A 12,068-nucleotide genomic window follows, 5' to 3' on the forward strand; every position below is an offset into this window, starting at 1 on the left:
GTCATATTAAAGTCTATTATTAGGAACTTTGTTCAGACTCAGCCTCACTCTCTGCCTTGGTTTTGAGTACATCTTGTGAAGAAGCCGCACCCCTTCAGGCAGTGTGGCCTGGCCACCCCGGCTGTTGGCAGGCTGACCCTGCCCTGTTTTGGGCGGAGAACTCCAGTCGAGGTGCACATGGGCCTCCGGCTCCTCCCCTGTGAACCCTGGACCCTGCTCTCCTTTCCTTCCTCCTCCACCTCCAGAGAACCCTGCACAGCTGTCGTCTCCCTCTGAGGGCCAAAGTGCAGCAGGACGCAGGCCCCCCATTCTCTCTGTCTCTAGAGCGCCCCCCCCAGGAAGAGGTCAGAATGATAAGTCTACCAAGAGTGCCCCAGGCTCCTCCTCAGGGGGGAATCTGTCCTCCCAACCCCAGTGGCCTGGATGTGGCCGAAGACCCTCTGGGGTCTCTCTGAGGGTGCTCCTCGAGGCAGCACAGGCAGGGCGGCTGAGGTTGGGGTCTCCCGAGTCCTCTCCAGGCTGGTCCCAGGCACCCCACCCCCCTCTGGCTTCTCTGGCTGACGGAGCCTCTCCTGGGCCATAGACCTCGCTGGCCTCAGGCACCTGCAGGAGAGACCCCTCCCCCAGGTTGGGCCTCTGCTCCTCCAGTCTGCGGGAAGCTGGCCCGTGCCTGTCACACCAGGATGGCATTGGGGTGGGGACCCAGGCCCCTGATGTCCTCACCCCAGGAACACTTCTGACTCCCTGCTGCTCCCCACCAATGCCTCTGGGCCTTAAATTTCAGCAGTTCCTGTTTTCTTTCTTTTTTAAAAAAAATAGTGAATGCCATTTATTTATTTATTTATTCATTTATTTTTATTTGGTTACACCGGGTCTTGGTTGCGGCAGGCATGCTCCTTAGTTGCGCCTTGCAGGCTCCTTAGTTGAGGCTCGCGGGCTCCTTAGTTGCGGCATGCATGTGGGATCTAGTTCCCTGACCAGGGATCCAACCCGGGCCCCCTGCATTGGGAGCGCGGAGTCTTAACCACTGCGCCACCAGGGAAGTGCCCGGTTTTCTTTCTCAGGGAGCAGAGAGCCGTTCTTGGCTGACTTTACAGCCCTGCTGCCCCAAATCCTTCCATCAACCCTGAGAAAGCTCCCAGGCGGCAGGTGTGCGAGTGGCGGGCAGAGTTCTATGCAACCCTTCACCTTCGCAGGTTTACCGCTCCAGTGGAAAATAACAGTCATGGTTCTTTTACAGATTCGCAACTTTTTCTCTGCCTTCCTTGCAAGAATGTTTTCGGAAAGCATTTCTGCCAATATTTTCACCATTTACCACCACAAATGTGTCCTGCAGGCCTAAGGAAACCTTGGGATCTGAGACCAGGCCACTCCCATGTAACCTTTGACCTGGTTCTTTGAGGTGTGGTCTCGGGACACCAGCAATCCCTCAGCAAGGCCAGAATCGGCCACCGTTAAAGCCCCTGAATTGCTCCAGTGCGCTGGGGCTTCCCACAGTCACCGCCATGGCTGAGGAAGGTCACAGCCTCTGCACCCTCCCCACATGGGGTCCCAGGGGCAGCCCCTCAATGGTTCTGCAGGCTCAGAACCGCAGCGGGCCACGTCCTCAAAGCTGTTCTGCTAACTCCTCACACCTGTGTCAACCTTAAAACGAAATAGCCAGTTATTTCACTAGCAAAATGAGTTTATTTGGGAATGGCAGAGGAACTGCTGTTCAGGAAACACAGACTATGGCCAACCACAGGCAAGTCTGGAGAACAAAGGAGAGGAACTGTTACTTTATTGGGAGGGGCTGCTTTGAACCGGAAGTCCATGGAGAAAAGCGCAGGGTGGTGATGGGTTCTCGTGTGCTGGGTGGTGGTAGCTTCTCTCTGGCTGGCTATTGCTGGGCAAGGAGAAAAACTTCCTTCCTTCTGCTGGGTAGTAAAGCAAGCTTCTTCCTGCCCAGGAATGTAAAGTAAGGTACGTGAGTGAGAGCTCCCCCTTCAGGGTTTCCCAACTCCATTTGAAATGAGGTTTCCCTTTGTTAATTTTCACACCTGCCACCTGGCCACCCGGGCCACAAAGTGTGGTGGGCCTTGCAGATGCCCCGCCCCTCCCCCTCTGGCCTGTCTCCAAGTCTTGCAGTGGGAGGGGTGAGGGGGCTGCAAGGTGTCCAGGGTGAAGCATCATGGTTAGGTCAGAGACTAGGTGGAGGTGAGACCCAGATGTCAGGCCCCAGGAGCAAAGCTGCAGGTGCAGGGGTCTCTGCAGAGTGCAGGGGTTCAGGGGAGAGGCTCCAGGGGGAAGAAGAGGCTGGGCCAGTGGATTACGAACCGTTCTGTGCCTCAGTTTCTCCTCTTTAAACCAGAGATAAAAATAGAACCTGGGGTGTAAAGATCACAACAGGTACCGTTTGTGAAGCTGTTGGGAACGCTCTGCATTTAGAGTGAACAGTTCAGTAGTTTTTAGTATACTTACAGATACATGCAACCATCACCACAGTCAATTTTAGAATATTTTCATGTCCCTGAAAAGAAACCCAGTACCCTTGAGCAGTCACTCCACATTCCCTTCCCAGCCTGTGGTGACCACTATTCTGTGTCCATGATTTGCCTATTCTGGCCTATTGACATCTCATATAAGTGGACCATATAGTATATAGTCTTTTGTCACTGACTTCTTTCACTTAGCACAAAGTTTTCAAGCATAATGTACAACCCATGTTGTAGCATGTGTCAAAACTTCTTTCCTTTTTACAGTTGAATAATTTTCCATTGTATAGATATACCACATTTTTTTGCATGCCTTCATCAGTTGGTGGACATTAAGTCGCTTCCCCTTTGGTTATTATGAGTTATGCGGCTATGAACATTGTGGAATTAATTAAAGAAACCAGCTAAAGCTGGAGTTGGGATAGGCCTGTAGGGGAAGCTCTCATGCCCTCAACGCATCGTCAATGACCCCCAAACAGTAAGAGATGTCCCCCTACACCTCTGACAGGAAGGCATCTCTGTTAACTATCTAGCAGAAAGAAAAAACTTCTCTCTGCTTCACTCTGATTGCAGCCAATCAGAGACTGCAGTGGCCCAACCTATGGGAAGCCTCCTTACTTTGGACCCCCAGCTCCTCCAGTGGACTCTATCAAAGCCCCTTCCAATCCCCCTTTTCCCTATGAAAGCAAGTTCCCTCTCCTTGTTCTCTGTATTTGCCTGTGGTCCACCATGGTTCATGTATCTCGAATTGTAATTTCTCTGCTATTCCTGAATAATCTCACTTTTGCCAGTAAAATAACTAGCTATTTATATTATTGAAGTGGACACATGTGGTGTCAGTAGTGGGGTCTGGAGGCAAACCCCAAGGGATGAAATTGACTGAGGCATTGCACCAAGCCCTTTGTGCTTATTGCTTCTGGGAGTCGCCACCAGCTTTTGGTTTGGTGAGTCTCCTCTCGGATTCTGAGCTCTGCTCTTTTTACGTTTTGAGCTCTCCAACTTTATTCAGGACAGAAGGCTTTGTCCTTTCAGGGGTGTGGTTTCATCCTTGGTGAGTACTCAGCTGTTTTCTGAAGTGCACAGTAGCAAGGTTCTCTTTTGGGGACTGAGCAAATTGGGATCTAAGAGTTTTGTTTTATTCCCTTTGGAATCTGGGTTAGGACTCTAGCAACTTTCTTGGGTATTCAGGAGAACTTAGGGAAATGGGATCCTGGCCATCTAAATGCTCTGGGGGCAGCTCTCCTTTGGGGACTCCAGCTGGTTTCATGTTTAAAATCTAGGGACCGCTCTACATGACTATTTTTTAACTAAGTGGGCCAAAGTAATCCAGAATTACAATGGCCATTATGGGAAACTTTTGATCTCCCCAAACTCGTTTTTCTTAAGATTAAATTGGAGGACTGAAGTTCTAAAATTAAACAAAACGAATGGTATATTTATTGTCATTGGTAATGCAAACAGAAAAAGACCTCCCCTTACACCTCCGACAGGAAGGCATCTCTACGGACCACCCAGCCGGAGGAAGGAAACTTCTCTCCTCCCACGGCAGCCCAGCCAATCAGAGACTGCAGTGGCCCAGCCCATGGGAAGCCTCCTTACTTTGGACCCCCAGCTCCTCCAATGGGCTCTGGTTATCACAGCCCCTCCCAGCTCCCTTTTTTCCCTATAATAGCACGTTGCCCCTCCTTGTTCTCTGGATTTGCCAGTGGTCCACCATGGTTCACAGATGCTGAGCTGCAATTCCTTTGCTATTCCTGAATAAGCCTGCCTTTGCTGGTGAAATAACTGGCTATTTTATTATTAAAGGTGACAATATCCATGTACAGTTCTGCATGGACAATGTTTTCATTTCTTGAGTATATACGAATTGCTGGGTCACATGGTAACTATGTTTCACCCTTTGAGCAGCTGCCGGACTTTTTCTTTTTTTAATTTATTTATTTTTTATTTTTGGCTGCGTTGGGTCTTCGTTGCTGCGCGCAGGCTTTCTCTAGTAGCGGCAAGTGGTGGCTACTCTTCATTGCGGTGAGCAGGCCTTGTGGTGGCTTCTCTTGTTGCGGAGCACAAGCTCTAGGCGCGCGGGCTTCAGTAGTTGTAGCTCGCGGGCTCTAGAGCGCAGCCTCAGTAGTTGTGGCACATGGGCTTAGTTGCTCTGCGGCATGTGGGATCTTCCCAGACCAGGGCTTGAACACGTGTCCGCTGCATTGGCAGGCGGATTCTTAACCACTGTGCCACCAGGGAAGTCCTGCCGGACTTTTTCAAATGGGTCAGAGCTAAATGTTTTTGCAGGGGGCTCTGTCTGCATTAATAATTTGAGTCAACCAAGATCAGCATGTCTACTACTTTCTTAAGACCTACTCTCCGGCCATGAAGAGGACTCTACAGGCTAGAGTCTGGAGCTCCCAATGGAGACTGGGGAGAACACGCCTGGGCCCAGGGTGTTGGGAAAGGGGGAGTGCTGGTGGCGCACCGGGGTAGGGGGGGGGCAGGCCGCCTGGGGAGGAGGGTCTGGGGCGGAGCTCGGGGCAGACCGCGGGGGAGGAGGGTCTGGGGCAGCCCGGGCGCCCCAGCATTATAGGGAGACCCCCGCTCTTCCCGCAACTTTGCCGCGCTGGTTACCTAGCAACCAGGCGGCATCCCTCCCAGCAAGCACTGCTTCTAACGCACGACATTGGGGACTACGAATCCCAGTATGCCTCGCGCCCAGGCGCTCGGACTACAAGTCCCACAATGCACCGCCCGCCCTTTTCTTGCCGCCCCCCGCCTCTACTCTCCGGAGACCCTGCGGAGCGAGCGCCGCGACCCCTTCCCGGCGCTCTTCGCGCGGTCTCGTGGACTCTGGTGCGTGGGGTCAAGTCGCGGGGCAGAGCTGCTGGGGTCGGGGCGTCATGCGGAGGGGTGAGCGCAAGGGCGCCGAGGGGCCGCGGCCGGGGTCCCCTGTGCCCGTGGGAAAGGCCTCGCTGGAGGAGCCGCTGGACGGCGCGGCCGCGGGCCGAGCGAGCGGGCCGGCCGCTGGCCGCCGCAGCACCGAGTCAGAGGTCTACGACGACGGCACCAACACCTTCTTCTGGTGAGGGACGGTGGTTCGCTTCAGTGCCGGCTGGGGTCGCGAGGGGCGTGGCCACGTCGTGCGGGTTGGGGGTGCCCGCAGGACCCCGGGACCGGCCCCTTGCTGCTGCAACCCCGACCCGGCCTCCCCGGTGGTCCAGCCCCTCATCTCTGACCCCTGCGCCCTATCCTGGGAGGACTTGGCTCCGAAGTCACCTCAGAAAGGCTTTTCCTGCCCTCCCTGGCGGCAGTCCCCCGCTGCCCTCCGTCGTGATCCCTTTCGCTGACGGTGCTGATGCCGTGTGAAATGATCGTCTCCTCCCCCGGCACGTGGCGGTAATATCGACATCTTACTCCGCGCCGGCAGCTGAGCGAACGAGTGTGGAGGAAGGCTCTTCCTCTCTTTAGTGGCCCCTCGCCAGGCCAGCCCTTTGACCCCTGTGCAGCTCGGTCCCGGCCAAGCCTCGGGGTCAGGCTGTCCTCTAGTCTACCTTCGCGGGGGTCAGGGAGGGAGGGGCCGCCAGGAGCAGAGTTGGAAGAGTTCATGATGTTGCTTTAGGCCGAGTTGGGCACTTTTGCGTTTGAGGGTCCAGGAAAGCAGTCTTGGACCAACAGGTCCCAGGTGTGGCTCGTGCACCTGACGGCTCAGTGACCTTGGGCTACCCTTCGCCAGTCTGAGCTTCTCTTTCCTTGCTTCTTAGAGACACAAACCCCATACGCTAGAAAGTGTGCTTCTTGAGAGGAGGGCTGTGGCCGTTCTATGCTGCTCCGTTCACGGCCACCTGAAGTTGTATCCCGTGGTAGGCCCGGGGGACATTTGTGGCTTTGGTGCCAAGAGGGCTCATGGGAGAGACAGACGTGTAGGCAGCAAGGGTGCCGTGTGGAAGCAGCTCCTCAGAGAGGGAGCCTGGGACCGCAGAGAAGATGCCATCAGGAAAGGAGGAGAGCCTGACCGAGCCACTGGACAGTCGGCGAGGTGCCACACAGCTGGAAACCTCAGGGGAGGTGCACGTGGGGCCACTGGTGTCTTGCTTGTGTCTGACTCGGGAGAGACAGGGAAGCAGATGTGGTGGGGGAGGCGTCCCTGCATCTGACGAGGTCGGGATCTTCCCTGTGGGTGTGGGCAGCTGCTGCGGGGGGTGGCCACCCAGCCCTGTTCTGGGGAGATACTGTGCTCCAGTGGCCTGGAGCCAGGGGGAGGGGGAGAGGGGTGGGGTGCCCTCCTCGGCGAGGGTGTGGCCCCAGAGCTAGAGACATTCTGTGAGTGGACCAGGCGTCTCTGCTCGGGGGACAGGGCCCCTTCAGACTTCAGGACAGAGGGCACCGTCCTCCGACAGCCCGGCTGGTGACCACAGGAGGGAGACTGAGGTTCTGGAGTGGTGCCGGGCTTGCTTTCCTTTCCCATTCATTCAGTGCATGTTTTGGGGGTGCCAGTTGCTGTTCTAGGAGATACAGCAGAGAACTAAACAAGAAACTTAGGTTCTGGCTCAAGGCTGGCGCATCAGAAGGCGCAGCACGCTGGCCGAGCGGGTGCTGAGCAGGGCTCACAGAAGCCAGAGGGTTACGCGGGCACGTGCGGGTTTCTTCAGAAGCACAGAGCAGCGGCCCGCGGGTCCCTGCCCACGGGGACACAGAAAGGCCTGCCGTAGCTGCGCTCACCTGCGGGGAGGCCTGATAGAGCCAGGAAGGCTCCGAGGAGGGCGCGCCGCGGGGCTGCCAGTTCCCGGGTACCGGCCTCCTGGGCCTCCTGGGCCTCCTGGGCGGGTGTCTGCAGCCTCCGCACCGCAGGTGTGTGGGGTTGTTGCTGCGTCCCGGGCCTCTGCCCTCAGCTGTGCAAGGGAAGAAGCTTCACGTTTCCTCAAGGCAGGTAACCAGATGCTCACCTGGCGAGAATGACTTAGTTTTACCTGCAGGGCCCAGCCGCGTACCTTCTTCTGAGTCTCTCTCGTCATTGACTTGCTGTGCTGGGATTTAAAAAACTCTTTATTTTGAGTTTTAGGGAATTTTATTAATGGATGTTACCAAAAAATTAACATAAAGACTAAAAAGTATGTATTTGTGGAAGCGACTATATGTTCCAAAATTACTCGGAAGAACTCTTGCATGTTCAAAACCTTGTTTTTACAGTTTTCGTTTCCAAAGGAGCTTGGGCTTCTTGGGGGCCATGTATGAGGATTGTGAGTTTCTTTGTTATTACTTGTCAGCCACAGAGTATGGAATTAAGATTCAGCCGTGGAGCCCGAGGCTGGGCTGCCCCAAACTGGACCTCGGGGAAGGGGCAAGAGGACCGCTGGGGTCTGCGGTGGCACAGACACCACCTCTTCTGCCAGTCGTGGTTGTCTTCATTGGGGAACACCTGGTGGAAACGTTCAGGACAGTAGACACAGTGCAAAGATACAGCAGCTCGATTTCTCTGAAAATTGTTCTGGACGCTCTTGGAGACCCAGTGCCCCGACAGGTGCTTCTGAACGTAGCCACCTGTAGGTGGAAGATAGGTGAATCGCCGTTGGGTCACCGCGCTTCGAGTCAGGGACAAGATGGATGGTTGTGACATTTTGGAAATGCTCACTGCATGCTCACATCTTACAACATTGAGCGTTTGGTGAGCGCGGGCTCTGCTGTCAGCAACGCGTCTCACAGTAGCTGTGAGAATCTGTGGGGCAGATCTTAGACGCCCCACGTTCCTCAGTCAGTGTGGGTTGGGGTTTGCCAGCTTCGCCCACATCAGGGCAGCATGACTTGCCAGCTGGTGCCTTTTTGGTCCTGCTGGTCGGCAGGCCAGGAGGGTCGGTGGCCCCAGGTGCCTCTCGCAGGCCTGGGACAGGCCTTCTGGTCTTGACGTTCCCTGGCTGAGCCGCCGCTGTGCACTCAGTCTCACAGCCGCATCTTCATACCTTCTCTGATTGGTTTGGCAGGCTGCCTCCCTGCCCGCTCGGCATATGAGTATGGTCATCTCTAGACAGGGGCTGACAACTGGGTATTTTCCGCTCGCCGTGGCAGGGAGCCTGCTGTCTTCATGCCCTCACCCTGGCCCAGTGGCCAGAGTCACAGGATTTACGGCCGATCTCTCCCTGTGCCTGGATCCCCCACGTCATCTATTAGTCACTCAACCAAACGGTGCATTTGTCTTCCTGGGCACCGGGAACCAGGAGCAAGAGGTCGTTGCCCAGCTCTGGCATCCGAGAGGGACACGGAGTCTTCCGTGCTGTCCTGCGCCACTGACGTGTTGTTTTTATCACGTCTCTGTGGCCACAGTGAACATGCAGAGCTTTTCCAGCCCCAGCACCCTCGCTTTGCCACGTCAAGTCCATCTCAATCCGTCTGGCCTCTCCCCTTGGGCTCTGGTGGCGCCCGTCAACAGTGTTCGTGAAGACAGTACCTGATCTGCCCAGCCTTCCCGTCTCAGCGGCTCCGTCTTCCTTCCTGGCCACCTAGTTTCCTTCTGGTCTCACTTCCCTTCTGTCTGGAGACCTTCCTGGGGTGAGTGATTCGTTTAGAGCAGGTCTGCCGGCACCGGATTCTCTACTTCTTCCTCCATCCGCGAATGTTTAGTTCACCTTCGTTCCTCAGGGATGTTTTCGCTGGACATGGAATCCTGGTTCAACATTTCTTTTCTTTCACTGCTTTACAAATTTTGTCCCACTTCCTCTGGCCTCCATGGTTTCTGAGGAGAAATCTGAGCTCAGACTTGGTGTTTGAGCTGAAAAGAAGCCTGGTGCGGAGTCTACGCTGCGGTGGCTGAAAAGCAGGGACCTTTGGGACCAATTCTAACATCTTGATTTCTGACTTTATTCCTGTTTTTTGCTTTTTTCCTCTGAAAATGCTCACCAGGGTAGGCGTGGCCCTGCCTCTTGGGGCAGGCAGTGGGCATTCTGGAGCTCAGGGCCCGTCCGGTGCCGCCCCTCGTGGTGCAGGCCGCTGACTCCGCGGGGACCGGGCCTGCCTGCCTGCCTGCCTGCCGAGGGTGCTGTCCCGTGGCTCCGCCCCGGCCCGGCAGACACGTCTACACAGGCCTGGAGCTGAACCCCGCCGGCCCTGAGCGGTTCTGCTCAGTCACGCTCGGCCGGCTTGGGCTCCACGTCCCGTCCAGCGTGTCAGCTGCGCCTTCTGGGCAGATCCAGACCAGCCCCTCCCGGCATCTCCTGCCCGCCCTGGAGGGTCGCGAGGCGGCCGCGTCTGCTCTCGGCTCTGCAGCGGCTCCTGCTCCACCGACGTGAGTCCGGGCCCCCCAGGGCAGGACCCCCTCCTCCAGCCACGGTGGCCCCTCAGCCCTTTGCTCTCGCGTTGCTGGCCTGGACCTGCATCCCCAGGTGTCCTGCGTGAGGCCCTCCCTAATTCTGCACCCCACCCCACCCCGTTTCGTTGTCCCCATACCCAGCCTTCTGTGTGTCTTGCTGTGTTGGAACGACAGCTCGGGGAGACAGGGTTGGGGTTTGTTGGCATCTGGTAGCTGCTCTGCGCCGCTTAGTGTCTGTGTCACTTAGGCCCACTGGCCCTGGGGTCTCATCACCTCACGGCGAGGGTTTATGAGGTGATACAGGTGTGCTAGAGGCATCCTGAGCAGGGCTCAGACCCCAGACCCTCACCACCGAGCTGCGTGACCCTGACACTGCCGTTTACAGCTCTGACCGGCCTCAGGGGCCAAGGTGACGGAGAGGCCCATGCCTTATCGTCGTCACCCTCGTAATCCAGATGCCCTCGGTCCCTGGTGGGTTCTCAGTGACTCTTGTTCTCCCTGCTAAAATTTGATGTCTCCTCTGGGTCGGGAAGGGTGGGCCATGTCCTAGACCCAGGAGAGGCAGCTGAGTCCCTCTGTGTGTAGGTGTTGGCTAATGTCCAGCAGAGGATCAGTTTCTGGGTCACCACATCCAGAGAACCTTAGGAGTGAAGGTCTAAAGTAGGACCTTATAATGTAGTCTCTGTGCTGTAATTATTCCGCAGATCTCTCAGGCACTGAAATGTTTACTATACAGAGTTCAGCTGAAAGGCTGAGATTTTCCTGAAGTTCCCTCATGGCCTAGGACTCAAATGTGAATATATTAATATTGAATTGTATGAAAATAGTTAAAATAGGAGATTTGTTCACTTCTAATAGTTTTTTTTTTTAATTATTATTATTATTTTATTATTTTATTTATTTATTTTTGCTGTGTTGGGTCTTCGTTTCTGTGCGAGGGCTTCCTCCAGTTCCGGCAAGTGGGGGCCACTCCTCATCACGGTGCGCGGGCCTCTCACTATCGCGGCCTCTCTTGTTGCGGAGCACAGGCTCCAGACGCGCAGGCTCAGTAGTTGAGGCTCACGGGCCCAGCCACTCTGCGGCATGTGGGATCTTCCCAGACCAGGGCCCGAACCCGTGTCCCCTGCATTGGCAGGCAGATTCTTAACCACTGCGCCACCAGGGAAGCCCCACTTCTAATAGTTTTAAATGCCAGTATTGTGAAATATGGCAAAAGAATGTGCTCTCTGCTTTCTTTACTTGGAGCCAACTTATCTGAACATGACTGTTTTTGTTTTTGTTTTCACAAAGAAAATAAAATTTAAGTGAAGGGCGTAACACCTGAGTAGATGGAGAGATACTCCTTGTCTTGTGGATGGGGGACTCTCAACTAGTTGTTACTCATCAATTCTTCCTGGGCTAATTTATAAATTCAGTGCAGTTCCAATTAGAATCCTAATAGAATTATTTGTGGCAGCTGTCAGACTGATGTCAAAGTTAAGATGGGAGAGTAAATATGCAAGAATAATCAGGATGGGGAAGAGGGCTGGTCTGCCGGACGTCAGGATGGGGTCTAGCTATGGTCCAGATCTCTAGCGCCAGCCTAATCTCATGCAGCCCCACTCTTGCTTTTTAGAAAATTACTTGAATCAAGGAACGATTGCTTTCCATGACACACACCCACTTGAGGGTCTGTATCCACACTCCAGCGCCTCACACGTGGTGCCCACCACCGGGGTCGGGATGCAGGACATTCCATCATCTTGGAAGCTGCTGCCCTAGCACCTCCCCCGCCAATCTGCCGTCCATGCTCTGTCACCGCCTCTTGTGAGTCCTGTCGGTGGAAACAGACAGCAGGTTGCTTTCGTGCCTGGCTGTCAGCATGGGGTTAACGTCCACATACAAGTCTTTGAATGGACATGTGCTTTCATTTTTCTCAAGTAAACACTCGGAAGGAATGGCTGGCTTGGGTGGTAGACTCTGTTTAACTTTGTAAGAAACTGGGAAGCTTTTTCAAAGCGGCTGCACCCTTTTGCAGCCCCACCTGGAACGTGTGAGTGTTGGTGGCTCCGCGTCCTCACGAGGACCCTTCCTCGGAGGCACTCGTGCCGTCAGTGGTCCCGTCCCAGGCGGCGGGTGCTGCCGCCTGCCATGCTGCATGTCTGCTCCCACGGCGACCAGTGACGCTGCACATCTTTGCGTGTGGTATTGGCCATTTGTTGATCTTTTTCTTTGACGTGTGTGTTCAATCTTTTGTTCGTGTTTCAGGAGATTGTCTTTATCGTTGAGTTGTAAGAGCTCTTTACGTGTTCTGGGTACAAAGGCCTTTG

General features: G+C 54.9%; 1 protein-coding gene across 4 annotated transcripts in view; it reads left to right on the plus strand.

Annotated features, from left to right (window-relative positions):
* Positions 1-4,347: 4,347 nt before the first annotated feature.
* The window catches only part of PTDSS2 (phosphatidylserine synthase 2), a 29,467-nt gene continuing 21,746 nt past the window's right edge, over positions 4,348-12,068 (plus strand). The window contains exon 1 of one of the 4 annotated variants that reach the window (XM_082341746.1): positions 4,348-4,499. In XM_082341746.1, the coding sequence (XP_082197872.1) occupies positions 4,354-4,499 (146 nt within the window). In that variant the 5' untranslated portion in view covers positions 4,348-4,353. The other 3 variants (XM_082341745.1, XM_082341743.1, XM_082341744.1) reach the window with 3 other exon arrangements.

This window comes from Balaenoptera borealis (assembly GCF_965194805.1).
Source record: "Balaenoptera borealis genome assembly, chromosome: 11".
Taxonomy (NCBI): Eukaryota; Metazoa; Chordata; class Mammalia; order Artiodactyla; family Balaenopteridae; genus Balaenoptera; species Balaenoptera borealis.